The 27944-nt window shown below is 41.7% G+C and overlaps 1 protein-coding gene across 1 annotated transcript; it reads left to right on the top strand.

The window, feature by feature from the left end:
- Cltrn (collectrin, amino acid transport regulator) lies at window positions 1-27944 on the top strand. Its single transcript, XM_052743872.1, has 6 exons — window positions 1-58; window positions 390-448; window positions 6624-6709; window positions 15968-16081; window positions 18989-19183; window positions 27309-27944. Exons 1-6 carry the CDS (start codon window positions 1-3, stop codon window positions 27463-27465), a joined length of 669 nt encoding a protein of 222 aa, XP_052599832.1. The 3' UTR covers window positions 27466-27944.

The following is a 27944-nucleotide window of genomic DNA, read 5'->3' as shown; positions in this document are numbered from 1 at the left end:
ATGCTGTGGCCACTCTTATTCCTGGTGACCGCTATTCATGCTGAACTCTGTCATCCAGGTACGTAGTCTTGAAACTTAAAAAATAAATTATAAGTTTCCTAAATGCTTGTGGAGTCATCGAGTGAAAAACAACCAAAAACAACAACAACAAAAAGATTTTTTTTTCTAAGTCTGCAGACCTGTGGATTGAAAGTTGAACCTATGAATCTTAGGAATTGAAAGAAACATGTAAATGATTTAATATGATTTTCATTGCAGGGGTACTGGGGCAGATCAATTGTAGTTCTTTGTTATGTTCATCTGGGCTGTATTAAAATTAGGATTTATCAGGCTGTTTTCTCAGTTTATCCTAATTACTGCTCTTTATTGTCCCCCCCCTCCTCTGGCAGATGCAGAAAATGCCTTTAAAGTAAGACTTAGCATCAGAAGCGCTCTTGGAGATAAAGCCGTAAGTGGAACACCCGCTGGTTTATTTCAGATTCTGTTTTTCTAATAGTGTCAGGCTTTCTCAAATAAATGGCTTCTCTGTATAGTGACCTTATCTTGAGTCTTCAAGTCTGATCTTTTCCCAAAGCTAGATTATAGTAAAATGGGACTCACTGGTGGAACGGGTTTGCTTATAGTACTTGATCAGTAGTGAGTGATTGAAAATAGGTGGGAAAAAATTGTGTTGCATAAAACAGTTTTGAAAACTTGAACCTCTCAATCCAGTAACATGGAGCAAAGGGGTCTGTCTGGTCTGATGAAGGTGTGTATGTCCAGGATGAGTCTGCTCTTCACTGTTGTGGGTGTTAATCCAGTAACATGGAGCAAAGGGGTCTGTCCGGTCTGATGAAGGTGTGTATGTCCAGGATGAGTCTGCTCTTCACTGTTGTAGGTATTTAAATGTTATCAGCCTGTTTTCTGGTCATCAAAAAGAAAGACTGGTGCTACCAACATCAAAATATTCCACAGTACAAAATTTTCCAGTTCTATGCAAAGCTTCCATTCTTCCCAGCTGTGAAGGTGACAGTATGGAAATTGTGCTTATGAAATCATAGAAGTTAAAAATCCTCACAGAGCCTTGTGGGGGTAGAAGAATAATAAAGGTCATTGAATTAAGAAGATGGTATTGTCTAATTCTAGTGCCAGTTTCCCAGTGTGGTCTGCATTTTATTTTAAACTAGTAGGTGATATTAATGCATCATACTACAAACAAAACCCAGATTGCTAAAGGAATTCAGAGGTATTCCATTTGCTGACCAATCAGTTGCCTTATTTTTCATTATTCATCTGATAAGTAACAGTTGTTATGATAACAAACATTTATTAAGACATTGTTTGACTTTCTAGTGGGGACTCTTCTAAGTGCTTGACTCCTACCAGCTTATTGAGCCCTTACCCTCTTGAGTACAGGTATGCTCATTCTCATGGGATGAGTGAGAAAACACGGGCCCAAAGACATATGTGACCCTTTGGCAATCTCAAGCCAGTAAATGGCAGGAGTGAGATTCAAATCCAGACAGTTTAGTTTGACTGCAGAGACTCCGCTCCCTACCAGTGTATAAGATTTCTTATCCCAGGATCCTTAGAGTTGGCTGGATGCTGGGGATGCAATGGCAGCTAACACTGGGCTTCTCTGTGCCCTGCGGAGCTTGTAATAGTGAGAGAATAACTTGTCCATTAAATTCTCAGTAAGCCAAATGCAATGTGCTGTCTTGAGAAGTAGTATAGGAAGGAGAGATATACAGGGGTTCTGGCCTTAGCAGGGACCTCAGTACCAGATACTTCTGCAATGTCTAAAGTAACCATGAGCAGACATGAGGGGAGAGAAGGAATGGCAGAGGGCCACCACGTATGAACATAGCAATTATCACAAGAAGGAGCACAGTGAGCATGAAGGTTGAGAGGCCGATATCTGGAACTGAAGCTGTGAGGAAGAACACAGCGTTTAAGGACCTTGAGAAAAAGGGACTATGTGGGAAATAGGTGCTATGGCCGCGGGAGTGGGGGAAGGCCGGGGGATGGGGGGTTGTTTTAAGACAGAGGAACCATTTAAAGCATCAAATGCTGTTGAGAGGCCTAGCTCATTGTGTGAAGCAATATGAAGGTCGATGAGGAATTTAGAGAGAGCTGTTTTTGTAAAGTGCTGGAACTGAAAGTCAGATATTAGAGGAGTTAAAATAAGCAGGGTACTTTGGGGATAAACATGCAGAAAAGTACAGGTAACTTCTCTACGAACTTTTGCTAGGGCAGGAAGCTGGGGTTGTACTTCAGATGGTAGAGTGCTTGCCTAGCATGTGTGAGGCCCTGGGTTCCATCTCTAAGTCGTGTCGTCCCCCCCCCCCCCTCCCGGCCATACACCAGGCCTGGTAGCACTCAGGAGGTGGAGGAGGAAGGACCAGAAGTTCAGGGTCATTCTTGATTACACGGTGAACTTGGGATACATGAGAGCCTGTGTCAAAAGAAAGAGAGATTCTGGCTGCGAAAGGTGGGGGAGAGCCAGCAGTCGGAAGATGAAGCAGAGCCATAGGTTTTCACCGCTGCTTTAGTGGGAACAAGTTGAGCATGAGTAAAGGCAGTGGACAGGCCCCAGCTGGACTTGAGTACACAGTTGAGTACACAGGCCCCAGTTGAGTACACAGAAGAAGCTGATGTTGTTTCAAGCCTGAGAAGCCCAAGAAGGGAGGGGGAAGAGAAGCATTCCTAGCTTCCCTAGCTGTGGGGATTAGCCATTATCAGGAGAGAAATGTCTGGCACTTGAGGAGAGGAAGTGGCTGGGATGTGTGGTGGGGGTGGAAGTTTTGTTTCTTTGTTTGAGGAAGAGGAGGGAGTTTAAATTGACAAGCTGAGACATTATCTCTAAATTACAAAACCAGGGGTTGGGGATTTAGCTCAGCGGTAGAGTGCTTGGCCAAGCAAGTGAAAGGCCCCAGGTTCAGTCTTCAGCTCTCAGGCTTGCAGGGACTATAAAACCCAAGGCATCCAGGGAGAGCCAAGGTAGCAGGGAAAGTGTTTGATTGGGGGGAGGGGTGTAGGGAGTTTGAGGCAATCTTGGGACAGACAATTGTCTTGAGATAAAGAACTTAAGGGGAACTCTAAGAGGTGAGCAGGTAATTTGAGGGTAGGACATCGTGAATTTGTAATTAAACAACAAGCCTTGTTTTGTGACTTTCTTGTTACTTTTAGTCATTCCACTAAAATGTGAGGTTTCGGTGTCCTTAGATGTAGGCAGAAAGTAGAGTGAGCCAGGGGACTTATGGCCTTGGTGTAACTGCTACTGAGAGGAGGCAGCAAGGAGCCTGAGATGACAGGTAAATACATGCAGCTAAGATGCACATGTAGTGTATGAAGTCACAAGTGGACTCTAACGATACATCAGTTTCATATACTTTGGTGTCCATGTGCCAAGTGTCTGGACAACAGGCACAGGAAGTGCCACGAGCCTTCTTGTCCATGTCTCTTTCGAGTGCTCTTTTGGTCTCTGGGCATTAAGTCGGGACTGGAACTCTTAATTACTCTTTCCTTCTCCTTTCTTCAGTTGTATGTTTTTTTTCTGATTACTATCATGTGTTGCTTGCCTTGCCGGGAAAGCGTCTCTGAAACACTTTGAAAGGTGTAGTAGAAATGCGATATGAGGGTGACACAGGCTTTTAGCCTTTTCCTCCACTCGGGTTGGTTCCGTGGGTTTAATACCCAATACAAAGTAACACTAGTTAGTCCCTTCCTGATCTCAGTAGCTGGGAGCTTTACTCCGTGACCTCAACTATGCTCCTGCTGACAGAGCTCATGCTCACTTATAGGAGACACTAAGGCATCCTCTCCAAGATCCAAAATGTAATTTAAAGCCATGCTCTGGCAAGTTCTGGCTAGCATCTTCATCTTTGTTTGGTACACAGGCATTCTTATTTATAGGTGAGCAGGCTCCTTCCCCTTCCCCACATTCTCACAACAAGGCTTCCTATGTATGGTGTATAAATGCATACACATTTGTAATCAAATGCATACACATTTGTAATCTTGTATGTAAAATTATATACACATGTAATGTGTATGTATACTTATTTTTTAAAAATCAAGATTTAGTTTTCTTTATCTGTGTTTCTCTCTCTCTCTCTCTCTCTCTCTCTCTCTCTCTCTCTCTCTCTCTCTCTCTGTGTGTGTGTGTGTGTGTGTGTGTGTGTGTGTGTGTGTGTGTGTGTTTGTGTATGGGTGTCCATGGAGATCAGAAGAGGGTGTCAGATCCCCCAGAGCCTGGAATTACAGGTGATTATGAATCAGCTGATCTGGGTGCTGGGAACTGAACTCAGGTCCTCTGGAATAACAGTATGTACTCTTATCTGCTGAACCATCACCTCTCTAGCCTTATGTGTATAATTTTTATTAGAGTAAGTCTCAATATGCAGTTTGGGAACTCTTTATGTAGACCAGGCTGCCCTTGAGCATACAGCGATTCTCCTAGCTCTCCCTCCTGGGTCCTAAGGTCATTGTGAGCCTGTGCCACCACTCTGCAAGGGGACAGGCTTTCTGTTGTTTTGCTGTTTTGTTTTTGTGAGCCAGGGATCAAATCCAGGACCTCATGAATGCAAGGCAAGCATTCTACCAACCAAGCTATTTCCCTAGCCCGGAGTAATGTTTGTCTGCTATTTTAAGTGGACCAGCTTTTAATTTATATTTTGTGCTCAATTATTTTATTAACATATATCATTAAAAGTAAGATCTATTGCCGGGTGGTGGTGGCGCACACTTTTGATCTCAGCACCCAGGAGACAGAGGCAGGTGAATCTGTGAGTTTGAGGCCAACCTGGTCTACAGAGTGAGTTCCAGGACAGCCAGCGCTGTTACACAGAGAAACCCTGCCTCAAAAAACCAAAAAGAAAAAACAGAAGATCTATGCCCTGAAATAGTTAATACTTTATAAACTTTCAGAGTATAATCTAAAAGAAAAAGTTAATATGAAGTAGCGAAAAATGAGGCTATTTTGGGAGTTGGAAGGAAGAAGGGGTAGATTTAATTAAAACACATCACACTCTTATACAAACTTCTCAGATAATTTTTTTTTTCAAGTTCACTTTAAAATATTGAAGGAGGGGCCAGTAAGATGGCTCAGTTGGTAAAGGCACTTGCCATCAACCAAATAACCAGAATTTAATCCTCAGAACCCACCCACATGGTAGAAGGAGAGAACTGATGCCCAAATTATCCCAAATTACCCCAAATGATCTGACTATGTGTGCATGTGCACAAAAACACATCTGAAGTAAATAAACACAAATGTAATACAAATATTTTTAAAAGACTGAAGGAAGGTAGCTGGGCAGGATGATATACATCTATAGTTCCAGCACTTAGGAGGTTGGGGTGAGTAGGTTGCTTAAGTCTAGGAGTTCAAAACCAGCCTGGGCAATATAGTGAGACCCTATTTCAGAAAAAGGAAAACCAGACTGAAAGATTATTTCAGGTAATGTCTGAGGTTCACATTCAAATGCAACACTTAGTGTTTGCATGTGACATAAGAAGAGACTAAGCTTTCTTCCTGATGGCATTTTATTGCAGCGATGTTAGACAGGACTGAAAGGAAGGGGTAAAGTAGAAGCGAATGAAGAAAGTTTCAATGCTACTGTTTAACTTAGGGGACTAGGGAGATGGCTCAGTGAGTAAAGAACCTACCGTGCCACCATGAAGACCTGAGTTCAGATCCCCAGCAGCCCCACAAAAAAGCTTAGTGCTGTGGTAGATGGCTATAACTTAGGGCTGGGGCTGGGGACAAAGACAGGAGGCCCTTGGGTTTTCTAGCCAGGCAGTAGACAAAGTGGAAAGCTCCAGGTTCAGAGGGAGAGACCATGTCTCAAAGTAAGGTGGAGCCAGGTGTTTTTAGTTCCAGCACCTGGGAGGCAAAGGTAGGCACATTTCTGAGTTGGAGACCAGCCTGGTCTCCATGTCTAGTTCCAGGCCAGCCAGGGCTACATATCGAGACTTTATCTAAAAACAAACAAAAAATGTGGAGACAATAAAGGAAGACACTCAACATCTACAACCTCTGGCCTTATTTGCATGTATGGGCAAGTGTACCTGCATACATGTGTACACAAACACAAACATGCATACACATACACCACACATGCACCCACACAAATAAAATTAAATTAAAAATTTAAAAAGAATACAAGGTATACAGACATTATGAAGGCATTTAGGAAAAAAGAATATATCTTTCTTGTCTAGAGAAGGTAAACCAGGGGATACATTGTCTGCTGTTGTTTAGGGTTATCTAGTTTTACCTATAGTCCCTTCCTTACCATCATAAGAGGGCAAGATCAGTACTGATAAAAGAGTTCTTCCATCTCAGTATGAACCCAAATCCTAACAATGTTCTCATGACATACCAGGATGAGTTGTAGAAATATCAAGTTTGTCGATAGATTAGTGGCATTGTAGGGTCAAGAAAAGAGGGCAAGGGAAAACACACCGAACTTGGAATTGTAGAATGTCCAAGAATGTGAGTTGCCATGATCTCCAGTGCATGAGAAATATATGGAGGGTGGAGAGAAAGAAAACAAGAAGGAGGGTGATGTGACACACCACCAAATGGGCAGTTCGTTCTCCCCCCATTCACGTAGACGTTTTCCCCCTTTTTCTTTCAGTATGTCTGGGACACAGATGAAGAATATCTCTTCAGAGCAATGGTGGCATTCTCCATGAGAAAAGTTCCCAACAGAGAAACAACAGAGTAAGCCAACAGCAGCATGACATCTCAAGTTTGAGATAATGCATTATTTCAAATTTCCACCTTGAAAATAACTTAGTAACCCCCAGATTTAAGGGACCAGTATTTCTGTTTATTTCTTCATTATCTATCTATCTATCTATCTATCTATCTATCTATCTATCTATCTATCTATCTATCTATCTATTTATTTTGTGTGTGTGTGTGTGTGTGTGTGTGTGTGTGTGTGTGTGTGTGTGTGTGTGTGCATCATGGCGTGCAAGTGGAAGCCAGAGGACATCTTGTGGGAGTGGATTCTCTCCTACTGTGTGGGTTCAGGGGGGTCGAATTCAGAACCTCAGGTTTGGCGGCAAGCATCTTCAACCCATTGAACCATTTCTCCAGCCCTTGCTTTGCTTCAAGACTTTTCATGTAATCTTGCTTGGCCTGGAACTTGCTGTGGAGCCTGGGCCAGTATGGAACTTGTGGTAATCCTTCTGCCTCAGCCATGCAAGTACTGGGGTAATAGGCATGAGGCGCCACACCCAGCCTGGGACCTGCATTTTTATGGAACATTTAAAAGAACTTTTTGCAATGGAGCACAGCTTGTAGTTTATGTCACATTCCCTTTGTTCAACAGGTGATCTGACTATCAATGACCATGACCAAAATTCTAGTTGTATGTCTTTATGGCATAAGCTTTATACATTTCTTGTGTACACATATAATTTTTCTTGCAGAGAGCTAGGTAATATCAAAGAAAACTATTCTCCTTTAAAAAGTAATCTAAACATGGATAGACTATCCCCACATTGGTATATATCAGACTATCTTGTTAATTTTCTTCAAAATACTTAGTATAAACTATTAATAGGTTTTTTTTTTTTGAGACAGTGTCTCATGATATAGCCCTGGCTGTCCTATGTCCGTGTAGCTATGTAGGTAGACCAAGCTAGCCTGGAACTCACAGAGATCTGTGTCTGCAATGGCTCTCTGGGATTAAAGGTGCTTACCACCCTGCCTGGGCAGTTTTCATAGTTTTACACTTGTTTCCCTGTTCTTCTGGAGGAACTGTTTCTGTTTATAGTGCTTCTTCCCTTTTCTCTTTGGGATTAGGGTACCACTCCCAGCGGCTCTCTGCTCCTTGCCTCAGTTGTCTCCAGTTGAGAGGCGAAGTGACTGGTGAGCTGGATGGAGTATCTGAGCCTGGGCTCTCATTGCTCGGGGCGCAAGCTTGCCCTGTCTGCTTCCACCGGGCTTCCCTGGTGCAGCTTCCTCGTAGAACTGTCAGGCTGTGCCTGCTGTGTGCAATGAAGGAGCATTTAGATTGGAAGGCACCACATTTTAGAGCCTGCTAAGTAGCTTATGCATTGCCCAAGCATGTGATTTCACCTGTTTCAGTTCAGCACTACCAAAGACAGCGATGGTTAGCTTATTTCATTTCAGGATTTTTCTTGTCGTTGTTTTCAGACAGGGTCTCATACGGTTCAGGCTGGCCTTGAATTCATTATGTAGCTGAAGATGGTCTTGAACTTCTGATCCTTCTCTCCCAGTCTCCTGAGTACTGGAATTACAGGCATGCACCATTCCCTTCTGACTTTATTTCAGAACTTTTTAAGATGAGGAAGAAGATTTGTCTGGGGATTAAATAGCCTCCAACTAGTCCTTTTATCCTCATCCCTCAACTGCTTTACTAAAGATTACAACTTCTGCAATAAATCAGAGCCTGGAGAAGAAGACTCCTATCAGTTGACTTCTCTCAGGTTTCCAATATCTGATGTGAGTATAAAAAAAGAAAAGGAAGCTGGGCATAATGGCACACACCTTTAATCCCAGTATTCCAAAGGCAGAGGCAGACGGTCTCTGTGAGTTTGAGGCCAGCCTGGTCTATATAAGGAGTTCCAGGTCAACCGGGACTACATAGTGAAACCCTGTCTCAGTGTGTACGTGTGTGTGGAATCTGGGGTCAGGTATCTTCCTCTCTTGACACAGGATCTCTCACTGAGCCTGGAGCCCAAGGGTTGGCTAGACTGGCCAGCATGCTCCAAGATCCACTTGTCTCCCTGCCTCTTGCGTTCTCTCGGCACTAGAGTTACAGACACATGCCATCACTTTGCCATGGGTGCTGGAGACCTGAACTCAGGTTCTCATGATCGTGTGGCAGGCACTTTAACAACTAAGCTGGCTCCCCAATTCCCACACATGTATGCTTGAAAATAATACATTCACAAAAGGTTTTTTAAAAAAGAAAGTGTAGAGAAAAACAAAATTTTGCCCTAAATTCTCTTCATGCTTTATCAAATTATAAAGGAGATATATTTAATGACATTTTAAATTTATTCTTTGAAAATTTCACACATTTTTACACTGTATTTTGATCATATCCATCCATCATTACTTCCCTGCCATTTTCCCTAGCATTACAATTTTTAAAAATAAAAGTAAGGGAGATGGATAGAGGGCCCAGCAGTGAAAGTATATACTGTTCTTGCAGAATACATCAATTCAGTTCCCAGCGCCCACATAGGGCAGCCACAACTTCCTTAACTCCTGCTCTAGAGGATCTGATGCTCTCTTCTGGACTCTGGGGGGGGGGGGCACCTGCACACCTGTGAGCAACAATCACACAGACAGAGGCACACACAGGCAATTAAAAATAAAAATAGATCTAAATGAAAGCAAGGTGATCGCATTCCAGAAGTTCAAAAGGAAAGAAAGCTCTTAACATCTCACAGTGCTAAGTTGAGTGTCTCTTGTTTACTAACTCTCCTCGTCAGCAAGTTCTGTACTTTACTGTGTCCTGGCGCCGTGATTTCCCCCACGTGCCTACATTTCATCTGGTTCATGACTTTGTTCAACCAAACGCTTCTGTTCTTGGGCAAAAGTGATGAGCTATGCAACATTTCAGGATCTGAGGAATTTGCCTTCAGAAAGTTTTCCTTTAGAACCTGGGACATTACGGTGGTTTGTGCATATCATATCTAGTTTATTTGAAAGGTGATTCAGTTTTCAACGGACACCCAGGCTATAAAGAAGTTTCATTGCTCATCGTAAATTTCCCAAAGTGTAAAACTAGACGAATGAAGGTTTTTCTGTGAAGGCCAAAGGACACGTTTTTCTTCATTTGTCCTGAAAGCCTGCTGTCTAACAGAGATAATGAGAGTCTCAAGAGATAACCTGTGCCTCTCAATTTGACTACCTGACTATTGAAAAAAAATGTCCCCACACTCAAGAAATGGGAATTTTGGGCTGTGGGTGTTGGTGGAATCCCATCATTCCCAGGCGGCAGAGGCAGGAGAATTTCTGTGAGTTCAAGGCCAGCCTGGTCTAGAGAGAGAGAGTTCTAGGATAGCTAGGGCTACACAGAGAAACACTGTCCCGAAAAACCAAACCAAACCAAAACCAAAACCAAAAACAAAAAAGGAAAAGGAATGGGAATTTCCATAGGAATCTCATGTTGGGAGAAGGAAAAGGCACCAGCCGAGGGGAACTTGTCTTCTGGAAAGAGATTTCACACAGATTTAACTATTTGTCAGACCACCTTAGAGGATGAGACTGAAGCCCAGACAAGGCTGGGCCAAGAATAGACAGGACCACACCTTGACAGAGACTGTTAGATGCGCATATCCTTGACCCCCTATTTAAACTTTGGTCTCACTTTAGGGCCCCCAAGATGGACTTTGGGGTTTCCCTGGATCTCTTTGTCTCTTTTCCAGTGTGGTCATGTTAACTAAATCCTCTTTCTGCTTTCCACTTTTAATTAACTGGTTTATTAAGGAGAGGTGTTTGGGCTTGACTGAGGCACAGGTTCTGCCTCTGTTTCCAATATCATTAAGCCAGATTTACTGCAACAGGAATTCCAAAGTGTTCTAAGTTGTTTTCAGGCAAACGGACATTTGACTACATATTACACAAACAAGGCTCCTAGGATAATCTCTCACTTTTAGCAGTATAGGTAGAAGTCTGGTGCAGGCACTGCTTTCTCTTTCTAAGTAGCATAGAGCTTGTAATGAATTTCTTGCTCTACTTAACTCTCCAAGGATAAGTCTTGTGACCTAAAAAGGAACAATGTGTTCTTGTATCCATGGAAAGGTAAGGGGATTACCTGTCTCATGCTTGCAGCCCAGCTCTCTTTTAGTCTTGACTTTCAGAAACAAGAGCCTAAATTCTTACCACCCGTCGGCTCGGTTTGGCCTCATTGGTGAGAAGTAGCTATGGAGCCAATTTGCAGAGAATTGCTTTCAGGCCAGCATCTCATACATTTAAGGAGACAGAGAGAACATTTGTGGCTTCTTTTTAGTGAGTTGCTGAAAGAAGCCATTCATGTAGATGTTAATATAATTCACCGATAAAAATCATTAGTCAAGGGCTGGAGACATGACTCAGTGGTTAAGAGCACTTACTGCTCTTGTAGAGGACCCAGGTTCGGTTCCCAGCACCCACATGGTGATTCACAACTATCCATAACTCCAGTTCCAGGGAACCTGATGCCCTCTTCTGACCTCCACGGGCACCAGGATGTGCATGGGAGGAGAAAGATGGGAGGAGAAAGACCATTGACCCAAATCATCATGGCCAAATTAATTAAAGCAAGCTTTTTTTTAAAAAAAAAATTCACATACACGGGCTGCCTACCCCCAAGGTGGGGTTCCAGAGGTCAGCATTGGATGTGAGGAAGACAAGGCTGTTATAGCTCAGGGGTAGGGGATTTCCAAATGGGGATTTGATGGGCAAAATAGGTGGGGTTACAGGAGCAGAACATAAACATAACAAGTTAGTCCTGGCTTTCCTGGAACTCACTCTGTAGACTAGACTGGCCTCAAACTCAGAGATCCACCTGCCTCTGTCTCCCAAGTGCTGGGGATTAAAGAAGGCATGCACCACCACTGCATCTTAAAAAAAAAAAAAAAAAAAAAAAAAGATTTATTTTTATTTATCTGTATGTGTGTGTGCTCTCAGTGGCCAGAAGAGGGCGCCAGATTCCTTGGAGTCGGAGTCATAGGTGGCTATGAGCTGCCTGATGACTCGGAACTGATCTCCAGGTCTTTGGAAGAGCTGCAAGAGCCCTTAACCACTGAACCTTTTCTCTAACCCCTATCCTTTTGTTAAAAATATGCAGTTCTTACTTCAGTGGTTTCTACCAAGTGATTATTTTGGCCTTCAGAGGTTGTTTTGCAGTATCTGGAAACATTTTTGATCATCAAAACTGGAGGCTGAGTAGAGACCAAATTTGTTGCTAAGAGAATGTGCACCCTTTCCCCATAACAGAATTATACTTTCCCCATAACAGAATTATCTGGCTTGATTGTGCTGAGTTCTTTCTTTCTAGTAGTATATGGGATAATATTCCTTTGATAGCACATGTCACATTTATTTTATCCATTCCTCTTTATTGATAGACATTTCCATTGTTCCAACTCTCTGCTTCAGTGAAGAGTGCTACAAAGACTTCCTCATCAGTGTCCCTGTTTATTGTGTGTGCACAGGGAAGAATTTCTGTCGTCTAGAAAATACTTCCAATTAATGACCCCGAGTGGCTTGATCCATTGGCTTCTTGGGATTTCATTTCTTGCCAGTCCTTGGCATTATTTAAATTTGAATTTGGGGAGGGGGCTGGAGAGATGATTCAGCAGTTATGAGCATTTTCCACTCTTCCGGAGGACCTGAATTAGTTTTCCCAGCAGCTCACAAGCGCCTGAAACTCCAGTTCCAGGTGATTGGACACCATCTTTTGGCCTTCAAAGGAACCTGTTCACAGGTGCATACATACATTCATACAGACACATAAATAAAATTTAAACACATCTTTTAAAAATGTTTAGCAATTTGAAAAATTTAATGTAGCTCATTTAAACCATTTACATGTTTTGATTATTAGTGAGACCAAATAACAGAAATTATCCCCAACCTAATACAGCCTGCAAAAAAAAAAAGTAAAGAAAAGGTAGAACTTCATTTCCTTACTCTTCACCTCCCTAAAATAGAAATATATTTTGTTTTTGTTTTTATTTTTTCAAGACAGGGTTTCTCTGTGTAGCTTTGGAGCCTTTCCTGGAACTCACTCTGTAGACCAGGCTGGCCTCGAACTCACAGAGATCCGCCTGCCTCTGCCTCCCGAGTGCTGGGATTAAAGGCATGCACCACCACCACCCGGCTGAAATATTTTTTTTTAGCAAGGATGCCTTACTTCATTTTGGTCATACTTGTATCTTTGTTACTTATTATATAGAGCCGCATATTTTAGAATACTAAGCTTGACAGTTTCTTGCCAGTAGAGGTCAGAATTGGTTTGTGGTTCTCAGCCAGGGCTTCACTATCTATCTATCTATCTATCTATCTATCTATCTATCTATCTATCTATCTATCCATTTATCATTTATCTATTTACAACTATCTATTTACTATCTATCTATTTGTTTTTGACTTCTTACCCCAATGATTATTGAAATGCCTGGGGACACTGTTGCTTGTCACTACTGTCGCCTACTGCTTGAGAGCCCAAGGATGCTGCTTCCCAGAAGGTATAATATATAATCTGGCCCCAAGCCTCAACAGTGCCACCAGCATAAACCATGGTGTGTCCTGAAGAGAAAGAAATGATAATCTCAAAAAAGATGATAAACTCAAGTATAATTAAACTCTCATTACTCTAGAAAAACAAACACTTAATTCCATAAAGTGGGCACACTGGGTGTTCGGTCTCAGGCAGGTGGAAAGAGTGGGTTGGTGGGGAAAAGGTAAGGTTTTGATACCAGCAAATCTTCACAATGGGCTCCTCGGGGCAAGGGAAGGTTACCTGTGAGACCCATCAACCCGAGAGTTAGGAAAGGGTCAGTAGGATACAAGGGCTGGGGCCTCGAGTGTGAAGAGGCAGGACAGTAACTCTCTCTTAGGCCGAGGAGGCTACTGGGGTGGGTGTACTCAGGGAACAGTGGCCCTCTTTAGGTCTCCAGGCCCCTGGCAACACTGAATCTGCTTTTAGCTGTCCAGTAGAAGCTCTGAGAAGAAGGTATCCTGGATGTGCAGCTGGTTGGACAGCCGAGTGAAGGCTGAAAGAAGGCTCACAGAGATGTTTGTCCTGAAGCAGGGTTTCTGTACAGAAGCCTCAGCCTAAGGCAGGAAAGGTCAGGCCCCTCTATTTCTGGTGACAGGAGTGAAGGCAGATGGCCTGGTCTTGGGGCTCTGCTTCCTTCTCATAAGGCAAGCACAATTGGTCCTCTGGTGAAACTGCAGCCTCTGGGGCCCATGGCTTGGACTTGGAGCAGAGGGAGTGGCTTTCTGAGTGTTCTGTGAAGCTGGGGCAAGTGGACCTTGAATCAGAAGTCCTGATCGCAGAAGTCACATCTGGGCCTGGGGGAGGGGGTCCCTGCTTTCTGACAAAGTGCCACTGCAAGACCCTCTGCCCACCTGGCTTTGTGTCCAGGTGCCTGAGCAGGTGCCTACTCAGTTGACCATCTCAGGAGGGAGGTGGGTGATTTGGGAGCTTTTGAGAGGGTAGTCTCCCTCCCCAATCTGAGGACTTGGCCAGCAAAGCACACAGGACAGGAGGAACTTGGTTGGGCTTAGGGCACAAGCAAAACACGAAGGAGGCCAGACATCCTCTGCCTATTTGACTGGCCAGGTCCATGACCACAGACACAATGTCATCAGAGGCTGCTTCTGTTTAGATCAGTGGTTCTCAACCTTCCTAATGCTGTGACTCTTTAATACAGTTCCTCATGTTGTAGTGACCCCCCCCAACCATAACATTATTTTCGTTTTTAACTGTGGTTTTGCTACTCCTATGAGTAGTAATGTGAATATCTGGTATGTAGGATATCTGATATGTGACCAGAAAGGATCATTCAAACCCCCAAAGAGGTCACAATCCACATGTTGAGAACTATTGGCTTAGCTTATAAAGGCCACAAATAACCCTATACTGTTAGGACCTGCATAGGTCATACCTGAGCTAGCTGATACCAGGCCACTGCTCTTTGACTGGCAAAGGGTCCACTTTGAACCTCTGCCCTTAGCCCCCAACCCTTCAGCTTAGTGTCTCACAGAATCCCTCTTTAACCTGGGCAGTGGTGGCACACGCCTTTAATCCCAGCACTCAGGAGGCAGAGGCAGGATGATCTCTGTGAGTTCGAGGCCAGCCTGGTCTACAGAGTGAGTTCCAGGAAAGGCTCCAAAGCTACACAGAGAAACCCTGTCTCAAAAACCAAAAAAAAAAAAAAGTCCGAGTCCAGTCTGTGTAGCCTGTACACTCATGGGTGTGAAGACCCCCACTGCTGTGCAATCAACTTACCAAGGCCTTAAAGAAAACTGACCCCCCCCCAAAGCCATCAACTTGTCAATAGCTCTTCAGTTAGGGGTAGGGCCTTGTGAGCTCCTCCCTGCTCTGTGCTAGAAGGGTGATTGGCTCAATCTTGTGCACTCATGTGCAGGCAAACATACTATCATGAGTTCATGGGTACAGTAGTCCTACCATGTCCACACGTCCTCCCTTACTTCTGGCTCTTGCAGTCTTTCTGCCCCCTCTTCCTCTATAGTCACTGAGCCCTGGGTTGAAGGTGATATATATGTCCCCCTTGTGGCTAGGCCTTCCACTGGCATTTATTCTCTGTAACTTCATCAATTGTGAGTTTCTGCATCAACAGTCATCCATTGCACAAAGAAACTTCTCTGATGAGGTCTGAGAGCTGCACTCATCTATGGTTATACGGACACAACTTTAGAGAGCAGTTGGTACTGTGTCCATTTAGCAAAATAATAATAGTAGCTTCACCCCTGGGGCTTGTGAGCTCCCTAGCCATGGGTTCTTGGCCAGATTTGCAGTACTAGGCATGTGCTTCTTTAAATCCATTCAGAAAGTGAAATTTCTTCTTCTTCTTCTTCTTCTTCTTCTTCTTCTTCTTCTTCTTCTTCTTCTTCTTCTTCTTCTTCTGTTCCTCCTCCTCCTCCTCCTCCTCCTCCTCCTCCTCCTCCTCCTCCTCCTCCTCCTTCTTTTTTTTTTTATTCTGAGAAAGGGTCTCTCTGTGTAGCCCTAGCTGTCCTGGAATTCATTCTGTTCTTGAACTCAGATATCCACCTACCTCTGCCTCCTGAGTGCTGGGATCAAAGGAATGCACCACCACCGCCTGGTGAAGTTTTATCTTCTTAAGACATTCTTTCCAATGGTAGAAATGACTTCTCACACACATCTAAGATCCCTCACGAAATGTTAATTACATCAGAATGTGAATAGTTTCCTGCTATTTGTGATGATATTCTTGTAACATATTTCCCCCATCTCTGCAGAATTTCCCATGTCCTGCTTTGCAATGTAACCCAGAGGGTATCATTCTGGTTTGTTGTCACAGACCCTTCCAAAAATCGTACTCTTCCTGCAGCTGAAGTACAGTCGGCCATAAGGTAATCATCTCCACATATGCTGTCTACTGATCCATCAACTCACTGATGAGCTCAACTGTTTTCATATATACTGAAGAACTATCACTCCACTCCATACATGATGCATTGATTAAAGAGTTGAGTGTTCCATCCAGTTCCTTTTCATCAGAGATTAGTGGAGATGAGTAATTTTCATCCAGTAGCAATTTGCCTCCAAGGAAACAAATGGTTGGCAATGTTTGGACACATTTTTCTTGTCACAACTGGAGGAGAAGGAGGCACCACCCATACTAAGCAGGCAAAAGCTAGGGATGTTGCTATGCACCCTGCTATGTACAGGACAGCACCTCCCTCAAAAAATTACTTGACCTCAAATGTCAGTTGCGCTGTGATTTAGAAACTCTTGTCTAAATCTTAACTAAGAAAGAATGAAGAGCCAAACCCAAATATGTTGCTATCATATCTCTAGTGATTTTTAAAAATTGACTTAATCCTTATTAGCATATATTAATTGTACAAAGTAATGTGTTTCACTGTACATTTTATACATGCATATGACATACTAAAATCATTCATTCTACTTGTTGCCATCTTTATGGTAATTTAAAAATCTGCCCTAGAGTAGTCACATGTATGGAATGAGGTGTGGACATGAACAACCAGTTCTAAAGTGTCTGTTATAGCTCTATTGTGAAGACTGGACTAATTCATCCCAGGTTTTGGCTATAAAAGATCTAAGGTACCTGATTCCTAGGGAAGATTTCCAGTGGTGGCGGTGATATTATTTGTACCTGACTACAGCTTCCAATCTACCTGAGAGGTGACAGAGTATGTTCCTGGTGTGGACCAAGATAGCAGCAAAGGGTTAATCAAGCAGGGAGATGGAATGAGGGTGCAGAGAAACTTCACTTTCCTTCTGATCATAGCGTAGCAATGATGTTCATTATTTTGGGAAAAAGTTTGCATTCTCATACTTAATCAAGATTGGATTACAAGAGTTGGGGAGATGGTTCAGCAAATAAAGCACTTGCCATGAAGCAAGAGTACCTGAATTTGGATCTCCAGAATCAACATGAAACCAGCACAGTGGCCCATGTCAGTCATGCTAGGGTTCCTCTATCAAGATGGGAGGCAGACGCAAGAGAATCTAGGGAAGCTCATGGGGCAGCTGGCCTGGCAGTTCTTGTGGCAAACAACCAAGTGACCCTGTTTCAAAGAAGATGGTGAGGACTAACATCGGAGGATGTTCTCAATAACCTCCGGGTGCACCTGAGACACTCACGTCTGAAACACACACACACACACACACACACACACACACACACACACACACACACACACACACACACACATTCTCTCTCTCTTTCAACACACACAAAGATTTTAAAAGATTAGATTATTAAAAAAGGAAGCATTCTATTGTTTGCTAAAATTACATTTAAATTGCCACTTTGCTACTGGAGTTCTCTTTCATATCTATGAATGGCCATGGCAGAGCATAGATTTGTGAGTTTCTGTGGTGTTGGGTTGGAACTCAGCTTTGCACACACTAAGTGGTGATGTACCACTGAGTGACAGCCTCAGCCCTCAGCATAGTTTCTGATGGCGATCTTTCCGGATGGCCTGCTGTGGATCTGCAGAGATTCTCAAGCCACTGCTTTAGTCCAGGATTGCCCAGTCCTGAAGCTGCCAGCTAAATATGCCTACCAAACATTTGAGTTATAGCTAGTCCAAAATGGGGTGAACACAATGTAAAAAACACACCAAATATCAAATTGTATTAAACAAAATCGAAATCAACCAAATATTGATGTGTTGAAATTATGTTTTATTCAATATGTGGGGATATATACAATTATTACAGTTTCTCTTCCTATTTCCTTACACTTAACAAAACAAAACAGCTATTAGAGCTGGGCTTGATGGCACATGTCTTTAATCCTAGCACTAGGGATGTAGAGGCAGATGGATCTCTGTGAGTTCAATGCCAGCATGGTCTATAGTGACCATAGTGAGCTCTGGGCCAGCAAGGGCTATATAATGAGACCCTGTCTCAAAGCAAAATAATAACAACAAAAATGTAGCTATTGAGAAATTTTATTTCACTCAAGTCTCATGTTCTGTTTTCTATTTGTCAGGGATACTCTTAAGTATAGATGAAGTTTGCTTGTGTAAAAGGAACATTCAGTAAAGGCCATAAAATATCTCCAAGGGGTTGGAGAAATGGCTCAGTGGTTAAAAGCACTTAATGTTCTTGCAGAGGACCCGAATGTGGTTCCCAAATCTCATATGGCAGATCAGAAGCATTTATAACTCCAGTTCCAGGGAATCTGATGCCCTCATCTGATCTCTGAGGTCTCCTGCATACATGTGGTGCACATAAATACACTCAGCCTCCCTGCCACACACATTAAACAAACAAACAAACAAACAAACAAACAAAATAAATGAATGAATGAATGAATGAATGAATGAATAAAGTGGCTCCAAGAACTCTCTTCAACTAGTTTTGCAAATTCCAGATAGAAATGAACCTTTTTTTTTCAGCTAAAGAAATCTTCACTACCAACCTGACTGTTAGTGCACTCAATATGTAGATTTCCCTTCCCCTAGGAAAACAAACACATTTGCCTTCATATGCCTTTAGACTTTTGGACTGCCAAATGGCCATTGTGTGTAGTCATACAGGAGCACTTTTAAAAATAGTTTAATTTAAAGAAATGTCTGGTATTTATGTAAGCCACCTTAAATAGAGTTCTGTTATTCATTCAAATCTAGGTGATATCTCTCAAGAAGTAAACTTGAGGGGGGGTGCAGAGCTCCAAGGTCATGATTTATATCAGTGGAGAGATGGGCCTGTACTTTGTTTCTAATGTTTTTATTTCTGTCTTACTTCATTTGTTTTTTAAAATTATTATTGCCTTTTAGAATGAACAGGAACCGCATCAATAGCGCCTTCTTTTTGGATGATCATACTCTGGAATTTTTAAAAATCCCCTCCACTCTTGCACCCCCCACGGATCCGTCTGTGCCCGTCTGGATTATTGTATTTGGTGTGATATTTTGCATTGTCATAGTGGCAATTGCACTACTGGTTCTATCAGGAATACGGCAACGACGAAGGTATGATGTTTAGAGGGAGTGCTCCAAGGACTCTTTTTGTGTTTTCAAGTAATGTCTAAAACTTACAAAGTCATCACTTACAAAAGAACTATTATAATTTTTATCTTTTGATGTTTTTAGACTTCAATGTCTCTTATTTAATGAGACTCCTTCCATCACTAACTTCCTTTATTCCAGTCTATCCTCTTTACTATTGGATATTTCTCTCTCTCTCTCTCTCTCTCTCTCTCTCTCTCTCTCTCTCTCTCTCTCTCTCTCTCGTGTGTGTGTGTGTGTGTGTGTGTGTGTGTGTGTGTGTGTCAGAGAGGACAACTTTATGCTGTCAGTTTTCTCCTTACCCCTATACATGGGCCTCAGGGATCAAACTCAGGTCCTCAGGTCGTCAGGCTTGCATAACAAGCACCTTTACCCAATAAGGCACCCTACTGGTTTTCCTCTATTGTATGCTGTATGACTGACTGCCTTGTATCCAGACTTGAGTTTAATATCTGTGTTCTAGTTTCCTTTCTGTTGCTAAGGACAGAACACTGACCAAAAGCAACATAGAGGAGGAAAGGGTTTATTTCTTCTTTCAGATTATAATCTGTCATTGAAAGAAGTCAGGGCAGAAACTCACAGGCAGGAACCACGGAGGAACGTTGCTTGCTGGCTCATACTCTGCCTCTTTCAAAGGCTCATGCTTAGCTAGCTTTTTTTTTCTGAGTCAGGGTTTATTTGTGTAGCCTTGGCTGTCCTAGAATTCACTCTGTAGACCAGGCTGGCTTCAAAATCGCAGAGATCCACCTGCCTCTGCCTCCTAAGTACTGGGATTAAAGGCGTGCACCACCACTGCCCAGTAGCTATCTTTCTTATACAGCCCAGAACCACCTGCCTGAGGAATGGTGCTGACCAGAGTGTGCTGAGCCTTCCCACATGAATTAATAATCAAAACAGTCATCGCAGACATGAATATCCACAGGCAAACCTGATAAAGGCAAATCCTTAAGTGAGCTTATCCTCTCAGATGACTCCCGGCAGTATGAAATTCTGTGATGTAAATCTGTAAGCTGGGTACACAGAGAAAAGCACAATTTTTGGGTAGGCAGAGTTCATCTTTTGGTAGTAATCTGAGTGCAAATGCCCATAGTTGCACAGATGTTTCAAGGACTCCCTACCTTTGTTGGCCCAGGGCCTGTAGTCCAAACTCCTGTTCCAGATGTTCTGGCTGTGCCAGTCTTCTCTTCTACTAATGGATATGGGACCCTTGTGTGTGTTTTTGTAAACAATCCTGTTGCTTGTGGCTTTTGAACCAACTCCCTGAATCAGAATGACTTGGAACATTTGTTTAAAGTACAGTTTCTGTGACTGACTCAGAGTCACTAAATTAGAGTATTTGAAGGAGATACATTTTGATATCATCCAGGTTGTTCTAATTTATTAATTTTCAAATGTTCAATTTACCAGCTTACATATAGGGTCCCACTTCTTGAGTTCATTTTCTTGCATTCAGTAAGACAAGCTATAGTGTCTAAGTTATGGATATTGCTTCAAAACAGAATTTCAGATCAGTGACAGTTACTGATGTAGCGTATCTCTAATTCAAGAGGAAAATGGAACTTCATCGACTTAAAAATATTTTTATGATTGTAAATTATGCGTGTGTGTGTGTGTGTGTGTGTGTGTGTGTGTGTGTGTGTGTGTGTGCTCAAGAGTGCAGAAGCCTGAAGAGTCCAGAAATGTTAGCTCCCCCTGAAGCTGGGGTTATAAGTGGTTGTGAACCACCTGGTGCGGTGCTGGGGATCAAACTCCAGTCCCCTGTTCAAGCAGTACACGTTCTTAAAAGCTGAGACATCTCTCCAGGCCCCAACTTCAATTCTTCACTAAACCTGTCAAAACCTGTCTAATCCTTCCTTTCTAATACAGAGACAAAAATTCTGTGAATGGCCCTCGTGGGGACATACATTCTAAAATGACAGGTTTTCGAAAAGATTGATATACAGCTGGGACATGTAGGGTATGTTTGATCAAGTATGTGTTGAATAAAATGCCTCTCCCCACATTTACTACTTTTCCTTTGTGTTTCCCTATAGTTACTAACAGAAGCATTTTCAGTTTCAAATATTTCCATTTTCCCCACAAATGATAAAAGAAACACTATGGTACAAATGTTATGTATGTCTATGCTTTAAACAGTGCCCAAAGATTAGAATCAAGTGGTACTTGCTTGATTTTTCTGGGTGATCATGACATGAAATGCCAACTTCCTTACTATGGGGCATGCATTTGTTTTTGGGTTTTAGAGTATCAAGACACATTCTCTTGCAATTTGAGAATCGATGTTTAGTACTTTATAGTTTTGTGTTCATTCTGAGATGGTATACTTCTGTGGTATCAAATGATTTGAATCCTTTGCAAATTGACGTCATTTGCTTGGTTCTCAATTTCCTTACTAGGAGGATATAACATAGATTTAAAAGAATGGATTCAGGAGATAAACTGCTTAGGTTCAAAGTATTGATCCCTTAGATTATGCTCTCACAGCGAACCCATTATCTATATGCAAGTACAAACAAGGAGGCAGAGAAACTGAGTTTGGGAGGAGAATATGGCTTTGTGGTCCCAGAGTCATTCTGGTTAAATATACTTTTGCTGGCTGCATGTAGCTACCTTTTCTCAACCGATAAGCTAAGTGTGCTGGAAATAATTAACTTGATAGGATAAAGGACTTTAGTACAGGAGAGTGCTCAAAGTGGTACCTGGCATACATCGAGGGCTCAGCAAGTGTTAGCTGTTACTATTATTTTATTATCTTGCCATTTGCTTGTCTTTCAGCTAGTTTGTGTTGGGATCAGCTATTTCCTTCCAAACAGATTCTGCAGTAATATAATAATTGGCTGCGTAGCATCATAATCTGTTGCCTGGGAAAAGTGAGCTGTTGTTACAACTCTGCCTTCACAAATTCACTTCACATCCCAACTGGAAAAATGGACAAATCTTTTGTGTAAACCTGGAAAGCATCAACAATTGTCAGATACAGTCAGAACAATTATGATGACCTCCTGGGGGGAAATTGTTTGTTTGATACTACCTGGGATGATTTTTCTCTGGCAAAATATTGCTTCAAGGATGAAGAAAGGGTATGGTTTGAAGTGGGGAAAGCCTGTCCATTTTCTTGAGGCAGGCTCTCATGTAGCCCAGGCTGGTCTAGAATTAATATAGCAGAGGATGACCTTGAACTGATCATCCTGTTTTTACCTCCCATAAACTGAGATTACAGGTATGGGTGACCTTGTCTGATCTGAAAACTTGTTCTAATCATAGAAAAGGTAGGGCTTGTTTTTTGTAGCCTTGAAGAAGAAAGCTAATGAAATGTTCAGCTTGGACCAGCAGAGAAGACTGAGCAGGTAAAGCTAAATGTCCTGAGTTTGATCCCTGGGACCCACATGGCCGAAGAAGAGAACAGACTCCTGAAAGTTGTCCTCTGACCTCCACACTCATGCCACGGCACGCACCCCCCCCACACCCCCCCCCCCACACACTAAAATGTAGTAAAAGCTTTTAAAAAAATAAATGTTTAATAAATCCATGCATGTTAAATAGTAATGAACACAGTTGTGTTCTAAAATCATAAACTGAGAAGACCTGAAGGGACTATGTGGTCATTTAAGCTCCCGTTCTGCTTCCATGGAGAGGCAAGCTAAAGTCATCCAAGATGGATGCACACTTAGACTTACTATTGAGGAATGTTTCAAGCAAGGCTTTAATCTTTCTGTTAGTTTTGTTAATGACAGCGTTATGCTGACCATTCAGTACTGCTGGGTTGGGTGGGCTAGAGTTCAAACTAGGTAAACCACTAGCTGTGTCCCTTACGTATGTAAACTTGATCAAGTCACCTAATTTCCATTTGTCCCAGTTTTCCCACCTAAAATAAGGATCTAATATCTTACAACTAGTTCCCCCTTTGCTTTGATGTCCTTTTTTGTGTGGGGGATGGTAACCCAATGAGTTTCACTGGTGTTGCTTACAGGAGTATGGGTGATGGGTTATTTACAGGAGCACCAGCATTGAGGAAATTATTTCTCCCTCCCCTAGCAACCCTTAACTGTGTGCAAATCCTCCGGGAGGGAGTGGGGCCTTCTGAGGCCCTCTTAGATATGTACATTTCTAAACACAGCAAGGGAAAACAATTAGCATGGAAATTTCTCATTTGATTTACACTTTTATTTGTAATACAATTGATAAGAATGTGAAATTTTTGTTTGTTTGTTTGTTTATTTATTTATTTATTTATTTATTTATTTATTTATTTATTTATTTGAGACAGGGTTTCACTATGTAGCTCTGGCTGTCCTGGAACTTACTCTGTAGAGCAGGCTGGCCTTGGACTCACAGAGATCTGTCTGCCTCTGTTAGCATTAAAGGTGGGCACCACCAAAGCCCAGCCTGAATGTGAAACTGTAATATCTGAAACTATTGCGAAGATTGCAGCTTTTTACAAGAAGGAGGAGGATTTATAGAAATCCAAATACACTCTGATTTGCTACTGAGCTTACAGGAAAAGAAGAGTAACTAGAAACAAACCAAGCAACTTTAGTAATGACTCTGCTCGGGTGTGAACATTAGCTCGGGTTCTATGTCTTAAGTCCTTGGCCTTGCTGCATTACTAAGAACAAGACAATGATTGCCTTGTAGGCAGGGCCCATCTGCATTATCTGTGTTCGTGTCTTCTGTGATGTGTACGAAAGCTCCTATCATAGAATGACTGATCAATAAAGAAATAAAAAATACACGTGCAGTAGTAATTAGTGAGTTTTGGATAGAGCCTGGTGCATCTAAAATAGAGTTCTCCACCAGCTCCTTTCATGGATCATGTTCCATTCTAAAAGAAAAGTTAGTACATACATTTGAAACCCAGTTCTCCTCATCTAAAAAACAAGAATAATAAGAAAATCTGTACTAGGTTGTAGTAAGAATTAAATAAAATCCTGCATAGACGGTATCTAGTGTGACTCATGCCATGAAGGAGATTCTTAGCCCCATTATTATTCCTGGTGTTGACTAATACTAAAGAACTTGCCTACTGTGCACATGATTAGAAAGTTGCCAGAGAAGCTTAATCCCAAAGCCTGTTGACCTCACCAAACTGCAATATCAACTAAGTCATCCCAGTAACAATGACATTTCCCTGAGACATAGTTTAGATGGATCACTAGGCATGCCAATAATTAGATCTGTCCTGTTTAAAAATGTATTTAGTCGATCTTTTGCTGTTTTCCTGGCCATTCTTGGGACTCAGCTCTTGGGCCCTATTTTGTTTGAAGAGAGACATGAATACTTTCTGGCTTTTACTTCTCTATCTCAGAACAGAGCATGTTCTGGTCCGTGACACATTGTAGCCTTGAGGGCCTCCTGAGAGTTCTTGTGTCATCTTTTTTGACCCTCTTCTCCCTGAATTTATAGGGGATAACCACTTTCAAAGCTCCTAGAAGGTAGTTTTATCATAGTTTTTTTTTCTAATACCTTTCAAGGATCATCTGATGTTGCAGGGGCAGTGGAAGTCACTAATATTCAATTCTATTTTCTGGGGAAAAGAACTCACGTTTTTAGCAAAACATCAAATCAGAATAATCCAGAAAGACAGTTAAGTTTTATTATCTTTAGTAAGAGCAACTCATGGGCACTGAATCAGTTTATTATGGCACACACTATGAAATGTGACAGTGCTGTAAAATTGTCAGATAACCTTTGAGCTTCTTATCATGTCTACCAAGTAGCAAGTTCCTGACACCGCAGTTTATGAAGCCCAGCAGCACCAAGACTCTGAACAACCTAAGGTCATGCTAAACAAGATGTAGGCCCAGGCTGACCTCAACCTCAGTATGTAGTCCAGGCTGGCCTTGAATTCATAGATATCATTTGTCTCTGCCTCCTGAGTACTGATATTTAATGATGCGAACCACCATGCTGGCAAGATTTTTGTCATATGGACTCATATAATTCAGAGTAAACTTTGACTGTTTAAAATCTAGTGTTGTAGAAAGTTGTTATTCACCCCAAACCCAAAGAATGATTTTAGGGGGATTTGGACTAACAACATTCAGCATCTATATTGGATTAATATTTGCATAGCTCTGTCTACAACTTTAGTTTGTGCATCTACTCATCCATTTGTTCAATCATCCATCCATCCATCCATCCATCCATCCATCCATCCATCCATCCATCTAATACTTTGCTATCTATCCACTCAGTTATTTTTCTACACTGGATGGATACAGGAATGATTTGTCTATCCCCTGAGTTCAATGCCTACCTTTGAGTGAGTCCATGACAATTGTTTTTATAAAATATCTTTAAATTTGTGTTTTTCTGATTAAGAGTTTCAGATGGAAAAATTTAGGGGGGTTAGAATACAAAAAAACAACATTTTGGATCTTCTCAGTATTCATCTGAAGGCACTTGTCAGTTTGTCTAACTATGGGTAGTGTTCAACAGACTTAACCTTTGGCAAAATACAAGTGTCTTTTGTATCTCATACATTGATTATGAGGATATTTTGAGACTATGTGTATCCAATCATCAGTTAATCAACTGTTTAGTTTCCATTGACAAGCCTCAGCAGAATCGATTATTATAGCAGTGGTGGCATTCCATTACCCTTTCTTTATTAGCTAGAATTCTTCTGTAAAGAAGAGCTTTCTTTTCTCCCCCCTTTTGTGTACCTAATATTCCTTAAAGCACATTTAAGTTGACCCTCCTGTAGGGCTTTTCAAGAAATCTCATCTTGATCATCATCAAGGAATCTTCACCACCTCCTCATCTGTCAGAGACTCACCAGAGTTTCTCTCACCATTGTGGGGAGTCCCTCATGATAATCACAGTACTTTTCAACATCCTAGCCAGGGGATCCCTATAGTATAGATCTGACTCTTTGAAGGTCAACAGATTCCTGCTACAAGAGAATCCTGCTGGCAAAACTGGTGTCTCAAGCCACTCACATCATGCCTTCATGATGCCTCCAAGATTGGTGTACCAACTAACGTGAGAAAAGCCTTGAGGAATCCTACTCCCAGGCAACCTGGAGGCACCGACTTCTCTTCCCACTAGCACAAGTAGCTAGTCTTAGTCTTTCACAAACTGCAGGAAAAGCTTATTATAGCTTCTTCTTATTCTAAAAAACGTTTTCATTTTTATCTTACGTGTATGAGTGTTTTTGCCTGCATATATGTATGTGTATTGTGTGTGCATGTCTGGTGCTCATGGGGGCAAAAAGAGGGCATCAGATTCCGTAGAACTGGAGCTATAGGTTGTTGTGAACTGCCACGTGGGTGCTGGGAACCCAACCCAGCTCCTCTGCAAGAGCAGCAGTTCTCTTAACTGTTGAGCAGTATCTCAAGCCTCCAGTGTTACAGCTTTCCATATGCTGAAGAAACATTAAGGATCTGAATTGGGAATATCAGAACATCAGAAAATCCAACACTTAACTCTGGCATGTAGAACTGGAATGACGTGGAGTTGCAGATGTGAGCTCTAATGTAATTAACAAAGTGTTTCATGAATTCCAAACCCTGACTTACCAATTAACACAACTGTTTGGTAATGAGTAAAGTTAGTTTGTAGCAATTTTTTTCTTCAAAGTTATGTGAATTGGCCTTCTAATATGGCATTAATTTGAGTTTCACTCAGCATTTATGAAATATTACTCTGTCAAATTCCATGAGAGGAATTTATTGCTGCTTGAAATTCCATTTGTTACAAAGTTTGCTCAGAGCTAATTTTTTAAAACTTGCCAATGCACCATATATTTCTTCAAGTTCCTTTGTGCAACTTGTCTGTATGAAGTTATGTGAAAATGAATTCATATGTGTATACATACATTAATATACCTATTTCTATAAATTTATTCTAGTGTTTTAAATAAGACTACTTGTTCTAATTAGTATGTTTATATCATTAATGCAGAGTTCTTATCTTGGTAGTCTTTTTACTTTATCAACTGTTATGGTCTTCGAAAGTGCACACCCTCAATTATTTCAGCATTCTTAGTTTCCTGTGCCCCTTTCTGTTCTCACGTTTGTAAACAAGACCATTATCAGCCAAAGCTTTCTCATCCTAGATCCCACTCACTTTTTTTATGTGTTTTTAGGAAAAACAAAGGACCGCCTGGAGTGGATGATGCAGAAGACAAGTGTGAAAACATAATCACAATTGAAAATGGCATCCCCTGTGATCCCTTGGACACAAAGGAAGGGCACATTAACGATGGCTTCTCGACAGAGGATGAGCGCCTCACACCTCTCTGAGAGTGAAAGTTGCTTGGCACACTTATTTGGTTTCACCACTCTTTTTTTTTGTAAGAAATTTTCAATATGCTTGAATATGGTAGACAACGAATTATACCCACAAAGACCACTGATATCATAAGGTGTTGAGTTCTCAAAATATTCTAGAACTTTTCCCTGATAACTGAGTGTGAAAATGTAGTCATATGTGTTTGCACTTAGTGATTTGAGCATTTCTAAAAATAAAGTCAGGGCTATAAATACATTTCACAGTTTGAAGACCTAAGAAAAAATCAGTTTTTCCAGTGGAGAATAGCTCTAATATAATAACAGCATAGAAATAATTGAAAATGGGTCTTTTTTGAATATTGTTTATATTACTCTGCATCTGATGAAGTGAGAAAAAGTAAACATGGAATGGATAAAAATTGAATTTATTCTGTCCTCCCATCAACAGCTGCTTGTGTATTTTCTGCATATCAGTTTTTAGTAGGGCAAGC

The sequence above is a fragment of the Peromyscus californicus genome, unplaced genomic scaffold, assembly GCF_007827085.1.
Source record: "Peromyscus californicus insignis strain IS unplaced genomic scaffold, ASM782708v3 Scaffold_10__1_contigs__length_136768540, whole genome shotgun sequence".
Lineage (NCBI taxonomy): Eukaryota > Metazoa > Chordata > Mammalia > Rodentia > Cricetidae > Peromyscus > Peromyscus californicus.
This window is presented reverse-complemented; position numbering and strand designations above follow the sequence as displayed.